This window comes from Ptychodera flava, chromosome 17 (assembly GCF_041260155.1).
Source record: "Ptychodera flava strain L36383 chromosome 17, AS_Pfla_20210202, whole genome shotgun sequence".
Lineage (NCBI taxonomy): Eukaryota > Metazoa > Hemichordata > Enteropneusta > Ptychoderidae > Ptychodera > Ptychodera flava.
In genome coordinates, this window is record NC_091944.1 from 34,357,626 (window position 1) to 34,378,573 (window position 20,948).

Genomic DNA, 20,948 nt, shown 5'->3' on the forward strand with positions numbered 1-20,948 from the left:
ATTGATCATTGGTTCAACTGATCAGCTGATATGATAAGAACACGGTCCCTCCACAAACAACACATACGTGAAGTGAAATAAACTGCGCTGTCCGTCGACCTTTGTGATATTGTCAGAGTTTAGAGTGTTTGTATGAGGTAGGAATGAGTAATTAGTTAATCACTAATACTCTACAGCAAAGCCCCGTCGAACCTCATGCTGAGTATGTTGTACGCTGTCTATCCCGTTCTATAGTATATATGTGGAGTACGTTGTTTACTGAAACCATACAGTGGAACATTTTGCGAGGTTAGTACAAATATTTTGTTATCCTTTAAAATTTAGAGCGGCGTGTATTTGCAAACTTATACTCGGGATGTCGAGGCAATATGGGCCTAATTTTGATATCGTTGTAAGGTATCGATTTTGGCTATTAGGCCTAAGTACATCTTTGGTGGCACAGCCTTTGGGCTACCTTGCGATGGCATGTTATGGATTGTAACGGTATAATATCCCGAGTTGTAAATCAGAATCTGCTGTATATCACAATGAGTCGTTGATAACAGAAAGGTGTTATCAAAGTTATCAACCTTAGAGTCAATTTATTGTTTTAAATTCTAATATAATATAAAGGCGTAATGAATTCTACAAACTAACATTTATCAAATCTTTAATTAGTCTTTATACGATGGCAGTCTTCGTCTGGACGGTGTACTGATAACAAGCTAATATCTGATATTCCAGAAATGTTTTTGAGACTTCGTTTTTCCAGAACCTCTGTAGATTCGGTGTTTGGGGAAGCATACCAAAACTATACAGAAAGGTTCAAGACTATTACTTCTATAGATGCACTCATTGACTCCTGAAAAATATGTGAATCTTCCATTGTGCACGCAGATTGTCCCTGATGACCACAAACGGACGATGTCGAGCCAAGTCCACATCGGCAAATACTGTTCAAATAGCAACCCATTCCCTGTCAATGTTTTCTGTTTGATGTTTAACTAGTTTGCCGCGATTTCTTTTCTGAAAAGGGCATACGATAATGACCTGCAGCCCCCCACCCCAACTCACGACATTCTGGGATTGCTCTTCAGACAAATGAGACAATCATTTTCATTAGGTGAAACTCATCCACCATAATCGTGCTATGAGTCTTTTTAAGTCCGAACAAACATGAATATGGACACAATACTAATTCAAACATACACAACTCTTCAGGGTATCACCTGTAATGCTATGCGCTGAAACCAGCTTCAGTGAAAATAATATCTTTTATAAATTCAGTACGCGAAAACACAAACTGAATAGTTTTCTTAATTTTTGTGACTTCTCGCAATACTAAAATCAATTAAGGAAAGGGGGTCGTCGGACTGCGCGTGTGCGACTTTCTTGTTTACAAACAATGTATTTCATGCATGTTATCTAGATCCATCATGTCAACATGGCTGCAACATTTAAATTTTACATTGTTAACAAACATGTTAACTTTCATCAATCGCCAAGATACCCTAGATATAGGGTTTACATCGGTCGTACGGGTCCCTGGTAACCTTTGAGCAGAGTTCCGATGACCCCCTCCTTTTCATAGACCCTGTGAACTTCGTTGGTGACACAATTGATGAATTAATCCATAGACCCTCAATTAATTCATCAATGTTTCACCAACGAAGTTCACAGCTATTTTATTCATTGTTATGTTGCAGAGACTGAGTATATTCACTTCGGGATGTGACGAATATGCGAACTTTCAAGTAATATACCAAAAGGTTGTTCACCTGTTACCTTTCATCTACTATAGGTGTTGTACACAAAGCTATAAAAATGACAAGAGAGGTGGTTATACTTATACCAAGGCACAAATCGTTGAATCATGGGGTCCCTTCTGAACAGTGTCATACAGTAATAACGTTAACGAAAATAACCAGGGTTAAAATGTTGTCAACTACTATTGTAGGCGCACAGAAAACCCATCTTGATACTGGTATCAGACCCTCCAGTCTTCCTGTATCAAACAGAAGTAAAAGCATGATGAAAATACGAAACCGAAATAATGAAAATCAACCAAAAACACAACGTGTAGGTGAAAAAGTTTTCTGACCTGTATGCTGTCTGAAGTTATGAAATCTGAGGTCTCGGGTTCTCAGTTATGAAAAATCTACACGTGTAGGCCTACACCGAGGAATAATGACATTGACGTGGCACTGTGAGTCGATCTGATCACAACTGATACCACACGTAAAGGAAACTATATGATGATTTTACATTCATTGCGTGCAAATAAGCACACTGTAAATTTATACAAGATGTACGTTTTACAAACAGAGGCGAACAACGATCCACGACTGACAGCATATGCCGGGAAGCATCTGTGGCTTCTAGACTCTAAGTAATTATAATAGGTGTAAGGGCCCATATATCAATGTATCAGGACGACCTGTTACGGGAAATTTGCTGATAGGAGACAGTGAATTGTATTGATATCGTTCATTTATTTATTTATTTATCAATTATTTATCATTAAATAGAATTAGTGATTTGATTTGATTTGAGTAAAACCAATTTATACAAAAGCAATTTAAATTCAACACAATTCGGAATAGTGCTGTAGGTTCACAATAAAGAAAAAAACACTCCTCCTGAACAAAAGTAACATTTATTAATGTCGGGTAATTCCGCAAATGTGCTTATATATAGCGTTAAGATTCTCTTCAATTGCACAAATATATTTGTATGAATCATTCTTATTTACTTGCAGGTGACGACCACGCTAGATAGATGTCTGACGTCACTGGGCAGACGGTGCACCCTCCAGATGGTGGTTGGGGATGGTTTGTTGTCATAGCAATGTTCATTTCTTGCTTCCTATGTTCAGGGAGCTATTACGCCTTTTCAATACTTTATGTTGCGTTTTTAGAGAAATATCAAGAATCGAAAGCGGCTACAGGTGAATGCCAATATTAGTTAGTAAATGTTTTTAGTAATTAAATTTAGACAGTAAAATTTCTTTATGGCAGTCATTCTCACATTTTAACCCAAAATTAAGCTGGACGTTCTCATTTTAGCTTTTATGAACATATCCCGTACGTATATCATAGCTATAAAGACATCTAAATCTAAACAGTTGTATGATTGTTATAAGTTCACGATCGGTAGACTAGATTCTGAACAACGCCAGCCAGCAAGCCAATGCCCGTCTTCTTCATTAAAGTGGGCACTATAGGTCAGTTACATTGTATTCCCTTATGCTTCAAGGTCCATGGTCACAGAGGGCACTCGATTGATGTTAACATTCTACGATCTATCTTAGACGTACTTATGCGACCATCAAAAGTAAACATCGATCTGTTAATTATCGTTGTAATAATTTGGAAGAGGTTCATTCTCATGGTCATATGAAACTACAGCATATCTTCAGGTGTAAAATCGTCTGTATCACGCTATCATATTGCTTAAATCTCGTGAGAAAGCGTGCATGCTATATGATGTTGGTCTGAAAGTTAATTTCAGTCTCGTGAGACGTACTTTCTTTGTGCGTGATCAAATGGGCGAAAATATGCTGGGTATAAAGCAAACTCATTCGTTAGGTTTGAATGAAGTGCGCGTCAGGCCAGGACAGATATTCGGACTCGAAAATCGGGACTTTTATTTTCCCTCACCATGATAAGACAGGGATCACGGCCATTTTGATTTTCAAATATCGGTACATATTGGGTAATTTGTTCTCTGGCACCAAATTTGCACTGTCACGCGTTGGTTTTAGTCTTGATTTTGTAAGAGAATAGTTGAAAGCTTGCTTGGCCAATGGGGAAAGTTTGAGCAAAAGTTTACATCTTTCATTTTCGAGGCGCGAAATACATTCATTCGTATGAATTTTCGAAAACGTATAATACAGTCGGAACTGCGCTTAAAGGTCGTATGGGACCCATACGACCAATTTAAACAATATCCAAGGTTCAATGGTGATTGATGAAAGTTAAAACATATCTGACATAATCTACATCGTATGATTTAAATGTTGCAGCTATGATGATGAGGTGCATATAGATATCGTGCACGAACTACATTGTTTGTAAACAAGAAACTCGCACAGGCGCAGATCCGACGACTGTTTCCCTTCAATAACTGGGAAGTCTATGTATAAGGAAATATGTAAAGACATTGTCAAGATCGCGGAGTATCGGTGTATACTTTCGGTGCCATAACAATGCACTCAATACTGGATGTAAAGCACTTGTAGGGAGGCTACAGTCTAGTTTATATAAACTTAAGGTAGTATGCGCCTCGAAAGTGAAAGACTTAAACTTTTGCTCAAACTTTCCCCAAGGAATATTTCGATCATTCTCTTTCAAAATCAAGAATAAAAATCGGTGGTGGGTTACCGTGCAAATTTTGTTACTAGAGAACAAATAACTCAAATTTACCGGTATTTGAAATTAAAATGGCCGAATAGAAGAAATAATTTTTTTGATTTTCGAAAAAGTAAGCCAGTGAAAAGTTTTCGTACACCAAGAGCTTTAAAATGAACCCCCATAAGTGGTGAATCAGGAAAGAATTGAAAAAGTTTGAGAGTCCGAATATCTGCCCCCGAGGCGCGTTCTACCTTAACGCTACTGGTAAGCTTAACCTCGCAGGCTTCAAGATACAACACGTCAGACACGTCCATAAGTCAATCACTCCTCTGTAATTGACAGTGTAAAACTGTCACTTTTCAGCATTCGTTGGTGCTATGTCTGGTCTTGGCTTTGTACTGATGACCAGCTATGGCCTTGCGCTGGCCAGGAAAATTGGACACCGAAGAACCGTCATGCTTGGCGGAGTCATTTCGTTTATTGGGGTGGCAGCCACAGCGTTTGCGACACAACTCTGGCAAACCTATATAACATTTGGTCTGTTTGTGGGTAAGTGTCGAATTTGTAAGTGTAAGGTTTGTACACTACGTGCCAGTTTGAGAGTTAATGGAATTTTCGGCCGATACGCACCTGTACGCATGACTATTGAGCAAATATGACAAGAAGGTTCGCTATTAGACACCGTATATTATCTGATTGATATATCCCAATATACTTGTTGAATGTTAAACTTTACCATAAACCGTGACCCATGGTCCCGGGTTTCTAGGTTCAAGTAGAGATAGATGTTACACTTTAATACTCGTGTGTCAAAACAGTGTTTTTGTCAGAAAAGGAAGAAAATCAAGTGAAATTTACTGTCTGTTATGTATTACCGTCGCATTTTGATTGGTCGAGCTGAACCATGTGACTGACTACAAATACACAGTAATGATTTGTTTACGCGTTAGTACAAATACTGATGTTAACATCGTAACTCTACAGTTAAAAATTGTGATTTGTACAAAGATCATAATCAATAAAACAAAATGAAGTACTTGTGGGCCAATTTAGACACAAAAATCTCCTTATTTGCAAAACTTTTACAGCGTGCGTGACAATGCGTCCCGTATTGCACAAGTTCTGGAGAAATTTTCGTAAATTTTTACGGTTTTCTCGGGTTCGTTGATAATATAATGGAAATATCAGACTCCAACATGACCATTAACGTTTATTTATGGACGCGGGCGACTCGGAGCGGAAAGCCCAAAATTGACGAGCGATATGAATCGTGTATATATGCGTATAGGTGCGTATATATATATATATATATATATATATATATATATATATATATATATATATATATATATATATATATATATATATATATATATATATATATATATATATACATACATATATATACATACATATATATATATATATATATATATATATATATATATATATATATATATATACACACACACACACACAATGTATTTAATATATACACACTAGGCCTATGTCTTTACATATTTCATCACACAGACACACACGTTTATTTATTCATTTCATTTGCCTCTGCAGGAACTGGACTCGGCTTCACATTTGTCGTTTGCATTGAGATGGTCGGAAAATACTTCAAGAGAAAGTTTTCCATCGCCATGGGAATAGCTTTCGCCGGGACTGGTGTCGGACAGTTCGCATTGGCAATCATTAGTCAATTTTTGTTGGAAAAGTACGGCTTGTGGGGCACATTACTGATCTCTGCGGCAATATTCTCAAATCTTTGTGTAGCCGGCGCCCTCTTGAAACCGTTAGAGGTTAGGAAAACATCGAGGAGATTGGAAAATACCGCCAGAGAGCAAACTGAGAAACAAAATACAGAATTTTTGGAGGACAATATCATAGAAAACGGCAGTAATGGTCTGGACAATAACGATCAAGTCTCCGCTGAGACAGACAAGAAAAAAACTAGAAGTTTCCTTATGATTCTTTTGACCGCCCTGTACGACTTTTCGCTATGCAAGGAACCAATCTATCTTGTGATATTGGTTATTGCTGCCTGTCAGATGTGCGGTCAAGCATCAGTTGGAATTCACTTGGTAAGTTGATAGCATATACATCAGTCTTTGAGGGCGTACACAGGCTATAATTTTCTGTGATACATTATAATTTTGTCATTTGTTGCATCGCAGTTTCCCTATAATTTGTATGTATTTTCTGGGAAAAGTCGTGACAAAGTTACATGTTGCAAACAGAGCTTAGCACAACAGGAGAAACAGAAACGGTTAACGTTTTAACAAACACCTCAGCCAATATAGTTGGGAAACACCTTGATGCGGATGTACCCTAAAACCCAGGAAATGTACTTCATATAGTGAAGACAATGACTAGTCTCAGAGTTCGAGCATCAGGACGTTCTTTCTGGATATCAGCCTGTTTTCAACTCCGACACAAACAAAATTATCTGTCTTTATCTTTAAGAATACCTTAAATTCAAACATGGACTTCGCTTAAATTGATGTCGTTGTTTTAACGTAAGGTACCTTTGTCGTTGTTGTCCATAGGTGAGGCGAACACGAGATTTGGGAATCGGACCATCACAAAGTGCTTATTTAACAGCCATAATGGGATTGGCACAGATGATAGGAAGGCCAGCTTTTGGTGCAATAGGAAACATACATAGGTTGAATCCATGTATTCCATTCGGTATTTCTTTGATAGCTTGTGGTGTATCGCTGAGTATCAGTTCATATTCTGCCAGTTTTACAGGTACTCATAATACATAAATATTAAATGTCATGATTGGACTTTGTTAAAGTAGTTCGCGCCTAGAAATTGAAAGAATTACACTTTTGCCAAAACTATCTGTAATGAAACTTTAAACCATTCACTTACGAAGTAAAGAATAAAAATCAGGGGTTACCGTCCAAATTTTGGTACTACAAAAACAAATAACTCCATATATTTACCGATATATGAAATTCAAAATGGCCGCAATTCCTGTGTTTATATCTCTACGGGAAAATAAAATTTCTGATTTTTCACAAAACTAAGCCGATGAAAACTTTGCTTACTACAAGAGCTTCAAAATAAGCCCCACAAGTTGCAGATCAAAAAAAATTGTAAAAGTTTAAGAGTCCGAATATATCTGCCCGCGCCCCGAGATGCATTCTACCTTAATATGTTTTTACTATCCGAGGCAATGCACGATTTCGAGTTTTGAAGTGCTGTCTTGTTTTGTCCCAATCCAAGCTTCCATTAGTACAGTTAACAGTTAACTTTCAATGATGTCATCGGACCTGAAACCTTTACGAGTCCACGTGATTCGCATTATGGAACTTTGGCAGATTTTCCCCATAACCATAATTCTCGGTTAAAAGTGAACAGAATAACTGCAGCAATGCAGCGCGGGTTTTTTTTCTTCTATAAATATACGTCGGCAGGAGAAACTGACGGTGTCGTCACTGCAACGACGGACAATTCCATAGAACACTGATGTCTACCGATAACATAATTCTTCCTTTTTTCAGCTCAGCTAGTCTTCGTCATTGTGTTTGGAATCTGTCTTGGTGGCTATACAGTATTAAACAACGTTATCGTGGCTTACTTTATGGGCAAGGAGAGATTAGGATACGGCGTGTCGTTTCTCCTCCACGTCCATGGTTTTGTGGGATTACTCGTTGGTCCGCTGATAGGTAAATCATTACAATATCTTATCTGTGGAATACATCACTTCCCCACCCTTCCACCCCCGCGGGCCAACGTGAAAAGAATGTTTCCTGTAAAGCAGTATCTTGAAATAGTTGATTTCTATACACAAAGAAACCATGCCCCTGGAACTCCTACCTTCGTTCAAGAAGCAGTGTAATAGAATTTCAATCTATGATCAAAATACAATAAAACAAAAACTTTCCATAGAGACAATCAGAGAAACTCTTACGTCAGGGACTGACTTAAAGGTACGCCCGTAAAATATAAAACAATTGAAGTGCAATTATTGATTCAAGCATTGGTATCAATATTTCCAAAATAGCTAAGAAATAGAAGGGACGGTTCGTAATTTAGTCGCAAACGTCACAATATGGTTCTTATACTTAAGAAAGTCTTTGATTTGACTTGACTATGATGATTCTTTGTGATGTGGGTGAACAAAATTCCATTGTTACTACTACATAGTAAAAAGTTTCCCACTGGCACTATCTTAATCTCGTCCTTTGGAACAATATCTTACCATTACCGTATTTTTGATTTCAGCGTTAAACTCATGTGCTTCTTGGCTAAACCAATCATAGAAAGCTTCAACATGCAGTCTTCTTTAGCCATTGAGATGCCAGTATTAAAGCTTAGTTCAGGCAGTAGGCTTTGAAGTTCGCTTCTCCGTTTTGGAATCATCAACAACGTTCATGCTCAACCTTGGGATCGACCAGAGAGCTCAGACTTCCATGTTATTTCATCTATTTTCTGTGTTAACAGCAACACTAAATACTCGATGATGACTTTCTCGTCTGTTTTGACTTACCAGTTATGAAATGAAAGAAGATGCAGGAAGTCTAAATTTGATTTCTTTGCAGGATGGATGCGCGACAGTACAGACAGCTATCAGGGAGCGTTTTGGTTGGCGGGATCTGCAATGGCATTGGGAGGATTTCTTGCATTTTTGTTGCCTATGATTGACAGATTGGTTAAACGAAATCGAGGTAAAAGAGAGGACAACAAGTGTTGAAGAAAAGAATGGTTCAGTTTGTGGAGCTCATCTCAGACCGTCCTAGTACGCCAGTGAAACTTATCTTGTTTTTTGGGCGATAGAGGGTGCAGTGCAGTTTGCACAATCATGGTGAACAAATAATTCTCCAAACAAAAACAACTTATATCTGATTACATAGACTTGCTTCAAGTCTGTGATTTGTGGACGTGTGAGTGGGATGTACGCAATGATTTGTGTTCTGTTTTATGAAGACAGGTGTGAATGGGGTGAAGGCAATACAGCAGTTTCACCCGAAATCACAGAAACTAACTCACTACTGGGCAGACTCAAAGGCAACGTGTTCGATCACGAGGATAATCTGATAAACAAGAAAAAAAATTGTGCATTTGTAACAATTTATTACTGACATGAATTTTGTTCAAAAATCAATGTATAACAATTGTAAATCTGATCATTTCCACTCCAATTTACATCGTCTAAAGTCCTATGTTACACACACATTAACATCTAAGACAGTTTAGTTCCCAAGGACAATGAGCTTGGTGTGAAATGCTGTGTTGAAATATACTCCATTACTGTTCACTGCATAAAAAGTTACGCATACACCTGAGTTGAGGCACTCATTTCATTGTAGGTCTTTAAGGTACCTTTCATAATAGCAAATGGGATTTCTAACAAAAAAATTCCATTAAGGAGAAAAGATAATACCGTGAAGAGTCAGGTCACAAAATAGTTTGTTCTCTGGTACAGTTTTCTGTGCCATCAAGCCTCTTGATTAGTTTTCAACTTCATCTTTATAATAGAGCCTAAAAAAAGAATTGTTCAACTTGACAAGATTTTCAGACATATCATTTTATCTATTGTCCACCCAAGGATATTTTTTTTTAAAGATATCCCATACTTGTCTTTTGTTGAATTAAAAAAATCTGTACCTAAAAATAAAATTTAAGTGTTGATCAAAGCACTGGCCTAACTTGATAAACAAGTACAGATATATACTCATGCTTCACATTGTAAACACTCCAAATACATTTCATAAATGTTAATTTCAAAGAATGAAACATATAATACATTACAAATGTGTCATAATTACTGGTAGTTTTACTGTTTTCTATGAAGTCAGTGTCTCTATGCATGTACTTATGACATACTACATCAGCATCAACAACAACACAATCACATGGCGCTCTCCATCACTTGGTGGCCACAAGAAATTTGGCAAGATTGCATTATGCTTAATGCCAATCTTTGGGAAAATTGACTACAGGATAAATTCATTCTGGCCCTCTTTCTAATACGGTCAACTGCCAAATAAGGGCAAATCTGTAAGCCCCAATACCACAATGGTCTGACCCAAATTTGTTGTTATCAATGATGATTGTGGACCTGTTTACTGGGAATAGGGGTGAACAAGTTAAAATGCAACAGAACTTTAAACTACTTCTCTCAGGACACTTACAGAATCCCTGACAGTGTATGCATAAGATAGGGTTCATTCTACTGTGGGTGAGTTATCCTTATGAGACATTTCTGTCAGTCTGTCTGATCCCTCAAAATCTGCATTTATCACAGTGACTTACTTTGAGTTTCAACACAGCATTGGTTGCTAGAAAGCTGATTGTGCACAAACAAGGCAAAAAACAAAATCATAATGCTTGTATTTCAGTCAAAAATTGATCAGAAAAAAAATTTACAGATGCAAGCAAAACCATCTCTTCAGAATCTGAACACTGCTATACAAGTTGGTCTTAAAAAATGTTCAAATCCACTCCTTTTTAGCTAAATTTGTTATATTTACAAACGAGTAATTTCTAGAGAAGCATTGTCTTGGGTTTTTCAAGGAACTTCTTGAAATGTTGCAGCCACTGGGCTCCAACAGCGCCATCAACGACACGGTGGTCACAGCTCAGTGTAACATTCATCATATTTGCTGCACTGAATCTGAAAGATGAAGAGAGTACATTTTTTCACGTCATCACACCCATGTTAAAATGATGTAGGCAAGCTTGCAGTCTGTGGGTATGGCAAGATAGGCTGTACCACTAATGTATCAGGGAATGCAGCTTTGAAAGAACTTTTGTTGTATGATTATTTGTACTGTAACTTACATGTAGTCTGGCCCAAAAATGTAGTTTTCAGATGCATGGTCACAAACTTGCATGAAAGCATATAGATGTTATCAAAAATCACAGCCTGGGCTAATCTGAACAAATGTCTCTAATTTTCTGGGAGATTTACACAAATGAGTAGAACACATTAACCAATCAGAGTGGTGGGTTATCATTTGACATTGCCGGACTGTAAAGTGTTCAGTTTTCTGTGGCAGATGATAAAACAACCCATAGCATAATCAGTACAAATAGAATTTATATACAATAGACCAGTCTGTGGTATCTCATGCATGGAAGGTTATTACATGCTGGCTTCTGCAGAAATAGAACACTGATTTGGCCAGGCTAACTTGTAATTCTACATCCATTTTGTGGATAAAATGCTACTGGAGAAAAGAAGAAAGCTAACAAACAAATGCATGCTCATTGCTACAATTTTCATGCACCTTATGAAAATCTACATTGCTACAGAATGTTATAGCCATATTCAATCATTTTGATTCATGCAGACAGTGGACCTTTATAAAAATATTCAAATCCTAGCTCAAGCCAAACGAGAATCAATGCAGGTATCAAAACTCAAAGGTCCGCACAATTTTCACCAAAGCTATCTTCGTGGGTAACAAACCAAAAGTGAATGACTGGTCTTGTGCCAGGTACAAGTTAAAATACACCATGCTACACCAAATGCCAGTGCCACACACACCAAGAGGAACACAACATCCAGGACCAAACACTATGAATACTACTTGTGTTACTCACCCTTCTTCACTGTCCTCATCCACAACCAGTGTTCTCTGAGAGCTGCCCACGGCTAATATACAGGCTTGAGGAGGGTTGATGATTGCGGTGAAATGTTTAATACCATACATGCCAAGGTTGGATATTGTAAACGTACCACCCTACCAGAAAGAATGAAATCAAATGTTAGAAGAGAGTTCTCAAAGTCCGCGTTTCATTTCTCTTACTTGTTTTCAATGATCATAGAGATGCCACATTTTCTAAGTACTTATACAAATTGGAAATAAAAGTATGATTCAAATGCACGATCAAAGCATTGTTCAGCTTCTCTTTTCTAGTTTATTCTGTTGGATTAAATTACAACTCTCATTAAAACTTACCTTTTAAGAGGTCTATATGATTGCTACAATGGCGTAATTCACCACTGACTCAAAGAATGTTCTCTTGGAGTCAGGAAAATTTCTGTATACAAGTAAGCAAATCCTTTTAAGATCCACTAGCCTCTGGGCAAGTAGCTCTGAGTACTAGCCAACCTTCAGAATGCACTAGCTCCTCTGTCAACAAAGTTTTAAATCCTGTTCAAGTCATACTGTCTAACCCATGAACCATTATCAGAAAATGTTGTATGTTTGAAACATCCTACTAATATGCTGCAGTTTATCCAGCATTGCCAGTGCATTTCGTGGAAGTATATGCTGTTGAAGTTTTTTCTGCCAAACAATTTACCAAATTCACTAGTCTGCTTGGCTAGTAGATGCAAAAAAGTGAAGGCCAACACAGAAAAAATGCTAACCGATGAGGTTGGGTTAGTGGATTTGATCACCTTTGAATTTATATATATCAGCATAGTGTTAACTGAAGGACATTTCTGGAAATTCCCTAAATGACTCATAGATTTGGAAACAGTACAAGCTGCAGGGCTCAAATGCCAAATACAGTATATTTCAAACACTCACTCTGTAGCAATATACTGATATAATTACCTGGAATTCTTGAGGTTGTAATTTGCCAGCCCTAGCTTTCTCTGCCAAAGCTTTGGTGTCCTGACTAATTGCTGCAATGCCCTGCAAAATAATGTACAAAGCAAATGTTACAGGACCAGTCCTGCTCCAATGGTGTATGACTTCAGGTGTGCGGGTTGAACACACACGCCCTGATATATAAAAGACTGGTGTGAATTATACATGGTCTTTCTGTACCTTCCTAAAGCAATACCAACTTGATTTCTGTTTTACTTTTGGAAAGTTTTAAAATCAAGCTTCAAGCTTGTCACTTCTACAAATACTCATATTGACTGAGATAATGCAGTCCTTTGTGCCGCATGCCTGGCAATACAGGGTGATACCCTATAATATACTATGCAGGTGCTAGGCAAGCTAGCTGACAGTGCCAGTAACAGGGGCTTTGTTGAGACTATGGAAGGAGTGAACGGCATGTAAAATGTAACAGAGGGACAAATATCAGAGACCTGAGCCTTGTAAGGTAGAATACGCCTCAGATACTCTCACATTTTTACAATTCATTTCTCATCTACCAATTGTGGGGGCTTATCGTCAAGCTCTCAAAGTAAAAAAGATTTCCAAAAAATCCCGTATGTTATTTTACCCCACAGCGTTAACATGAGATCCCGGCCATTTCAAGTTTCAAATACCAATACAAATCTCTGCACAGTTACCCATTGTCATTGGGGAATGTTTGAGCAAAAGTTTTAGTCATTCACTTTTGAGGCACATACTACCTTAACCCCCATTTCCTAGACTTGTGCCCAACCACCCTGTAGAAAATAATGAATATCCGACAACGTACGGCATACATGTCTACGTTGTTCTTTCTCAGTAATTTGATGAATTTCCTTATCCATAATAATCAGCTACAAACAAATCCAACGAGATTAATTTACCTTTGAGTGTGCATTAAACACAATGGGTGTTATGAGTCCAGTGTCTGTACTCACAGCTACACTGACATCAACAGTGTGGTATCTGAAATACAATGTACAGTATCATGTCAACAACTTGGTATCTCATGGGCAGAGATGAACAAAGTCAAACACTTTGGATTTTCATATGCATTTAGTCAACTTGTAGGGTCTTAAACAAATGGTTCATGGACAAGCCACTTGTAGGAGTGTTTTTGAATGGATACAACCATTGTTTATGATCAATTCCAGCTCCATTGGCTTTGAATTTGATTTATTTGTATTATTTTTGTGATACAAATTCTTGTTGTGCTCCCAAAATGTCAGAATACCTAGTATTCAACTTGTCCACACAGCATCTACACTGTACATGTATTGTCCAACGCTATTGTTGAGGACTGAATTTGAATCCGAACTAAAACTCATTTGTAAACCATGACACAGCATTTTGCATACGAAGAGTAAAGTTTGCAAGTTTAATGCTCTGTATTTTAACGTAGTTTTGTTTTCATTTGTTTTGTTTACTTGGAGTTGCTTATTTTGAGAGAACAGAAAAGGAGAATTAAGTTACATACTTGTTCTTATGAGTGTTCATGGGAATTTTCTTGCTTGTATTACATGTAATTAGAAATTCAAGCTATACGTACAATATAAGAAAATTGTTGAAGTACAGTTGAACTGTGAATCAAGAACACACCTAGAAATGGCAAAATGTATAAATAGAGATGTCCATATTAGCATTGTATTCAACTTCTAATTATATCTTTAAAAGATCTCTCTCCAATATACAGGTGTCCTGATTAGCAGACTGCCTAAAGGACTGGGTTTTCTGAACTGTGGGGTGTGTCTGAAATGACATGAAGACTTACTCTCTGATGTAGGTGTCCTGCCATGATGAGTTGACTTCAGGTACTTTAAGACAGGCCAATGCTGCTGCTTTGATCACAAAGTCATTCACAGAGAGTTTGAGACCATCATCCTTGACCACTTCATTCAGTTCTTTCCTAAGTCTGGAATTTAAAAGAGATAAAACAATGGTTATAACTCACAGATTATACTTTTTAGATCCACACATCAAAATATACTAAACAACACGTCTACTAGGAAGTGTATGTTATATGTCCAAATACTGCCTTCCCCCTGAACACAACAGGCATGGTCTTTACTACTTAGCAAAGCATTTTAAGTTTTTGCATAATTCCCGCTAAACACAACTGCTAATTATAAATATCAACATATTTGAAGTGTTTAAAAGGTTTGATATGCGTTAGCAACAAAGAAGATGGGTTGAAAATCACCAAACATCAGATTGATTCAAAATATTTACCGTATCAGTAGAGTATAAAACATGTGTATGAGACCCTAACCTAACTTTTGAGGAGATTTGAAAAGTTACATCAATACACAAAACCCTACCATGGTATAGCTCAGATGAGTGTGAGTGAATTGAATGATTTGATATTTGAAGTTATGGTTGACTTAAGTGACTATAAATTTGGCGGGGAACTTTCCTGGATGTGTGTTAACAAAATCTCACAATAACCAAAGCAGTTGCACTTGTGTACTATTTGTGTACTATATGTTGTGAGGGGTGTGAGGGCCTCAGGATATTGTAATGAATCATGGCAGTGGTGAAAAGTACTAAAAACTATTAAAACTTGCTAGAGCAATGCCACATGAAATTTCCTAAAACAGAAGTGTGAGGAAACCAAACTTTCCTGCCAGTATTAGGGGCCTCTACTCCCCAGTAGTCCAGTCCTATTCTAGATGTCAAATCTCAACAGCCTTTTACTCCTGATCAACACTTGTTTTCTTTCTTGATTCATGCGATTTTATCGTTTGAAGCAATTATTTCCTTCATCTTTGAAGAATTCTGACAACTGTCTTCCACGAAATTTGCTGCCGTGTCTTTCATTTCACCCGACACTGACTTTTTAATCTTTGAAAGGTTGGTTGTTTTCATGTGCAGCAAAAGCACGTTCCCAAAACACTAATAATGCTGATCAGATAAATACATGGCATCTTTGTTTTAAATTTTTTCCCCTTAAACGAACTGGTATGTCAAAATATTGTATTTCTTTATGAAGAGATTACATAAATAGTTTCATTTCAAACAGGAGTAAAGAGTACATTCCACTGTGACATGAGTGTTTGCTCTGTTGGAAATACTTGGCTGGAAAACAGCAATATGAACTTTGTCAGAGTGGGGAATTATTCTCAGACTTGATATTAAAAGAAGATACTCACTGTAAAACATCATCCATTTTGATATCAACAGTTAGATAGTAGTGTGGTACTGTCTGTTTTGAATGCGTCAATCTACCAGCAATCACCTGTCAAAATAAACAAAAATAAAAACACATTTCATGTCAACATTTACATGACTTTGAGAGTAATACACAATTGAATCTTCTACATAACGCCTATGCCATTTCAGTTTACTTTAACCCTTTGAGTCCTGCAACATTTTATTAGTTTTTATGATATGTTCTGTAATTTTTTGACAGTTTTGGACCAAAATGGACATCAATTATCATTGGCTAGAGTTTTCAATCAAAATTTTGGGAAAAATCTGAATAAATTTGACTGGGTTACACATAATAAAGGTGACAAAATTAGACTTTGACACTCAAAGGGTTAATAATAGCAAATGATTGTGCACTTCAATGTGTCACTTTTCTGGAACTGTGTGCCCTAAACAGATAATTTTTCAAATGGGTAGTACATTAACAAATGATATTCAAGTTCATTGATTCTCTGAAGCATTTTGATCATATAATTTACATTTGCATACCGATTTCATATGCAAGTTTGGTTGCAACTATGTCTACCATTTGACAGCAAATAATTAACTACAACTTGTCATGACAGTTTAGACTGATCATCATAAAACTTTCAGAGGTCATGTGACTGTTTTCACCCAATGGTAATCAAAGTTTTAGACAAACCACATCATGTGACTATTTTTGACCTATCGTCACCTACCTTTCTTATATTACTGAGTTCAACATCGGTAAATGCTGTTGTGGGTGGTGGAGGAGGTGGTGCAGGGGCTCCAGTGCCAATACCCACTGGTAGCTTCCCTGTAGGTACAGCCTCAACTTCCAGAGGTTGGAAGTTTTCAACATCAGCTGCAACAATCCTTCCCCCTGGTCCAGAACCAGTAACATGCTGTGGAAGAGATGATGAGAACAAACTCAAGACGTCATGTGACTATTTTCAACCAATGGCAATCAATGTCAAGGTGTCAGTGTAAATATTTGGCTTTTACTGATGTCATGATGTTACTCATCGAAGAAATTTGATACCTACCATACGTTAAGGTAGAATGTGCTTCAAGGACAGAAATTTGGACTCTCAAACTTTTACAACATTCTTTTTGTAGGGGCTCATTTTGAAGCTTATGGGGTAAGTAAACTTTTCACCACCTTGGATTTGTAAATTTGCGATTCTCATTTTCCCCATTAAAGAAAATGAAGGGATGGCAGCCATTTGAACTTAAAATATCGGTAAATATTGGGTAATTTTCTCTTGTACTAAAATTTCCACAGCAACCCCCCGATTTTTATTCTCGGTTTTGAGACAGAATGGTTGAAAGTTTGCTGGAGAAAAGTTTGAGCAAAACTTTATGTCTTTCATTTTCGAGGCGCGAACTGCCTGATGTAAGATTTCACAGTGTAAGGTGATGAAGCAAATGTCTTCCACTGTCAACAATACAATAATTATAACGAAATCCTATGGTGACTTTATTCTGCTTTGACATTAAGTAATGTTGATTTGTAAATGTACGACGCTGTGAAAATGATACAAAATTCATATAGAAAATTATTAATATTAATAATCTACAAATTACCGCAAGATCAATGCCTTTTTCCCTGGCTAGTTTCTTGGCAAACGGACTTGCTACAATTCTTGATGACCCGACTGGTTGTGGTGGACTTGGGACCGGTCTTGGTGGTTGTGGTGGAGTTGGGACTGGCCTTGGTGGTGGTGGTGGCACTGACAAAGGCTGTGCAACAAGCAACATTAGATATTATAGCCCAAACATGGAACTATGTGCCCGAGGATAGGTGACCATTTGCCCTCCTTGCGTCGGGCAAATGGTCTCCTGCCCCAAGGGTACAAAGTCCCTTGTTTGGGCTATAATATTTTTATTACATGCCTCTCTGACACAATTTTCTCTCCAAAATTTTTGGTTTACGTACAAGTGACAATTATATGCTTTATTTCCATCTGTTGAAAAATAGAACTATTTTCATCATAGAACAGCGGATTGATATATTTAAATACTGTTATTCGGTTTATCGAATTTGTTTCGCATAATTTTGTGAAAACAGTATTACCTGAGTAAAAGATGTAATTTGATCATTTTTAACCCTGAATTGTCAAGTTGAAAATAGTTCCGGTTCACTTTCCGTCCAATGATGACTATGCGACCTGCGACGTCATCAACAAGTTACCATTGAATCCTATGGAGAGTGCGACGTTTGATATACGAGGCATGTAATAAGAAAGCACTTAATTCCAATGTTGTGTATGATTTTAGTTTTCAATGTCTGATAATTTCACTGATTACAAAATTATTTAGTTTTTTGTCTCAGGGATTGCAGCTCATAACTCTTTGCTTGAATTTATTTTGAAGATTGCCCAATTTTTTAGAGAGTAATTTGCAGTTAATTAATTTTAGTAATCAAATCTGATTTGATATATCATATGTTCAATGCCGATTAATAGTCAGAAATCAAAAGTTTATTTTTTAAATATTAAAAAATACTTTCACTTGCAATTGGCTGTTCTGAATTTGAATCAGAAACATTTGTTGATATGTGGGTAAAATAACATGAAAGATTTTGTATTCTGTGGATGGTATACCACAGTATCTGCTTCTACTACATGTATGGCTATTAGGGTCAGAGGTGAAAGAATACTGACTCAGAACAAAACCTTTTGATACATGGAAGAAAACAGAAACTTTGATTGGGAAAAAGAGGGTTTCACACAATGTTATGTTAGAACAATAATTGTGATGTCAACAACTTTGAAATAGGCTCTGTGTAAATCTGAAAGGATAGACACGAAGTCAGACCTACATAGAAACATACAGCATAACATTCACTCACATGTTGTTACCATAACCACAGATTTAAACCTATCCAAGAACCTGATACATAATAAGACAGAACTATCAATAAGTGGCTTGGAATCCCATTGCACTCAAGTGTAAACAGACAGGTATTTCAATACACACGAAGACAGACTTGGACAATGTTAGACAAATCTTTTACTTACTTCTATTTTAGGCTTGGGGGCTTTCTGTGGTTCCTCAGGTGATTTGGGCAACGGCGGTGGACCACCTAGGGTTTCTTCTGGTACATAATCTTTAAACGCTGGTACATCTCCCTCCTCTTCTGCCAATATGCATAGTAACTGAAATCGTGTGCACAAGGAACCGTGAGCATGTAGCTGACATTTGCCTTACCGGGTAAGTTGAAAATGTAACAAGTATTCAGATAATTCACACAGTTTATACATCAATGGCATGGGACTTTTTATCAGCCTCATCTCCAAGCAAATTGTCTAACTGTACACAACTTCCAAGGGAGAACAAAGAACTAAAACCACATAAACAGTCAATGTCAATAAACACTAATACGAGAACTGGGGATTGAGGGTTGCTGTTTAGTCTTACTTGACTAAAGCATTTGTAGGGACACTGTATTTCAGTAATATGGAGTACACGACTGTTGACAAGACTTCACATACTTTGATTCATCAGAGTTTTAACAAAGGGTATATATGTACATAAAGATTGCACACAGAATATTGCATCAATGACTTTGATGCTTGTTCTAGGTGGCAAAATATTTCAATCACATGAAGGAAACAAGATCTTTCATCAATAGTTCTACTCCAGAATAAAAAGGAAGCACAGTGTTCTGCAGACTCAGTCCACCCAAGAGATCATATGATGCCGGTACAAACAAACCTATGTGTACAAACACGTACAGAAATGCACATATTTCTCAAATTTTTTTATACCATGGTCCATTCTAATTCCGGGTTTAACCTATTAATTCCATAATACAAAACTGAATACCATCATGAAACATGTTCACACAGAGACTTAAAATATCCATTGGTAAATTGGCAGTCTTTTCAAGGGACTGACAGTATGTACCATGTATAAATACTCACAAGAATGCTGCTTTACTCAGTAATGATGACAATATCAGCATTTGTACTCTATTTCATATAGAAACCTTCATAAAAATAATCATGGTATTGACAGGTATTTTGCTGTTCAGAACAGAGTACATGTAGTAATAAATGTAGTGACTTTGAAATCAAACAGAATTCCTTTGGGAAGTTATCTGTAATTACTGGTATATTCAATTTTGAGGTCACCACTTCGCATGATGACCTCTTCCACATGTTCACCTACATGTATCTGTGGTCTAAAGAGAAGCAGACCTTTTCTGCAATGGTAATGCATGGTACATAGATACTTACCTTTCCTATTGGGACATCTTTGGTTCCTCCTTCGATAAATATTTTGGCAAGATAACCCTCTTCTGGTGTTTCCATCGACATGGTAGCTTTGTCTGTTTCAATTTCAGCTAGAACATCACCTTCATTCACTCGATCACCAACCTGTGAATGATGAATATTTTAATACTCAGACACTCACAATGTAGCACACATATGCTATTACCAGGGTTCTGCCCACGCCGGACGGCGCTGGACGGGCCCGTCCGGCACTCAGAATTTCCGACCAGCATTGACAAGTGACCGACCGGCACTTGCAGTTCAATGCTTTGAACAATCAACATGAATGTCTATGAGTGACACTTTTGAGGTCAAGCAGTTCATAAAATTGCATGAAGAGTTGATGAAAACAATGGTACTATAGAATGCCTTTCAATAAAATGCTATTTAAACAATACCACTGGTTGATTACCGTACGCTGATTTTGCATATGAAAAGCTGTTCAGCTGTTGAACGTACGTTCACAAGATCATCGCCCTAATGAACTAGACATGGTTTTCCTGTCACACAGTATCTCTGTACGATCGAAAGAAGGAGAAAAACTGAAGTTTTTTTGCTTTGTATCAAGGTTTATAACACCACAAAAATGAAGTACGGAAGCGAAA

At 37.2% G+C, this 20,948-nt stretch overlaps 2 protein-coding genes across 2 annotated transcripts in view; one reads left to right on the forward strand and one right to left on the reverse strand.

Annotated features, from left to right (window-relative positions):
• Positions 1-9,909, forward strand: LOC139116136 (monocarboxylate transporter 13-like). Its single transcript, XM_070678679.1, has 7 exons — positions 1-288; positions 2,738-2,926; positions 4,695-4,880; positions 5,904-6,421; positions 6,887-7,091; positions 7,853-8,017; positions 8,894-9,909. The coding sequence occupies exons 2-7, from the start codon at positions 2,758-2,760 to the stop codon at positions 9,043-9,045; spliced, it is 1,395 nt and encodes a 464-aa protein (XP_070534780.1). The 5' UTR covers positions 1-288; positions 2,738-2,757; the 3' UTR covers positions 9,046-9,909.
• LOC139116135 (dihydrolipoyllysine-residue acetyltransferase component of pyruvate dehydrogenase complex-like) overlaps positions 9,406-20,948 on the reverse strand; it is a 19,653-nt gene continuing 8,110 nt past the window's right edge. The window contains exons 4-13 of the mRNA XM_070678678.1: positions 20,308-20,448; positions 19,087-19,224; positions 17,651-17,806; positions 16,783-16,968; positions 16,045-16,130; positions 14,667-14,807; positions 13,780-13,861; positions 12,863-12,943; positions 11,901-12,040; positions 9,406-10,968 (exon numbers count right to left, since the gene is read on the reverse strand). Coding sequence (XP_070534779.1) covers positions 10,839-10,968; positions 11,901-12,040; positions 12,863-12,943; positions 13,780-13,861; positions 14,667-14,807; positions 16,045-16,130; positions 16,783-16,968; positions 17,651-17,806; positions 19,087-19,224; positions 20,308-20,448 — 1,281 coding nt within the window. The 3' untranslated portion in view covers positions 9,406-10,838. The remainder of the gene's footprint in view (positions 10,969-11,900; positions 12,041-12,862; positions 12,944-13,779; positions 13,862-14,666; positions 14,808-16,044; positions 16,131-16,782; positions 16,969-17,650; positions 17,807-19,086; positions 19,225-20,307; positions 20,449-20,948) is intronic.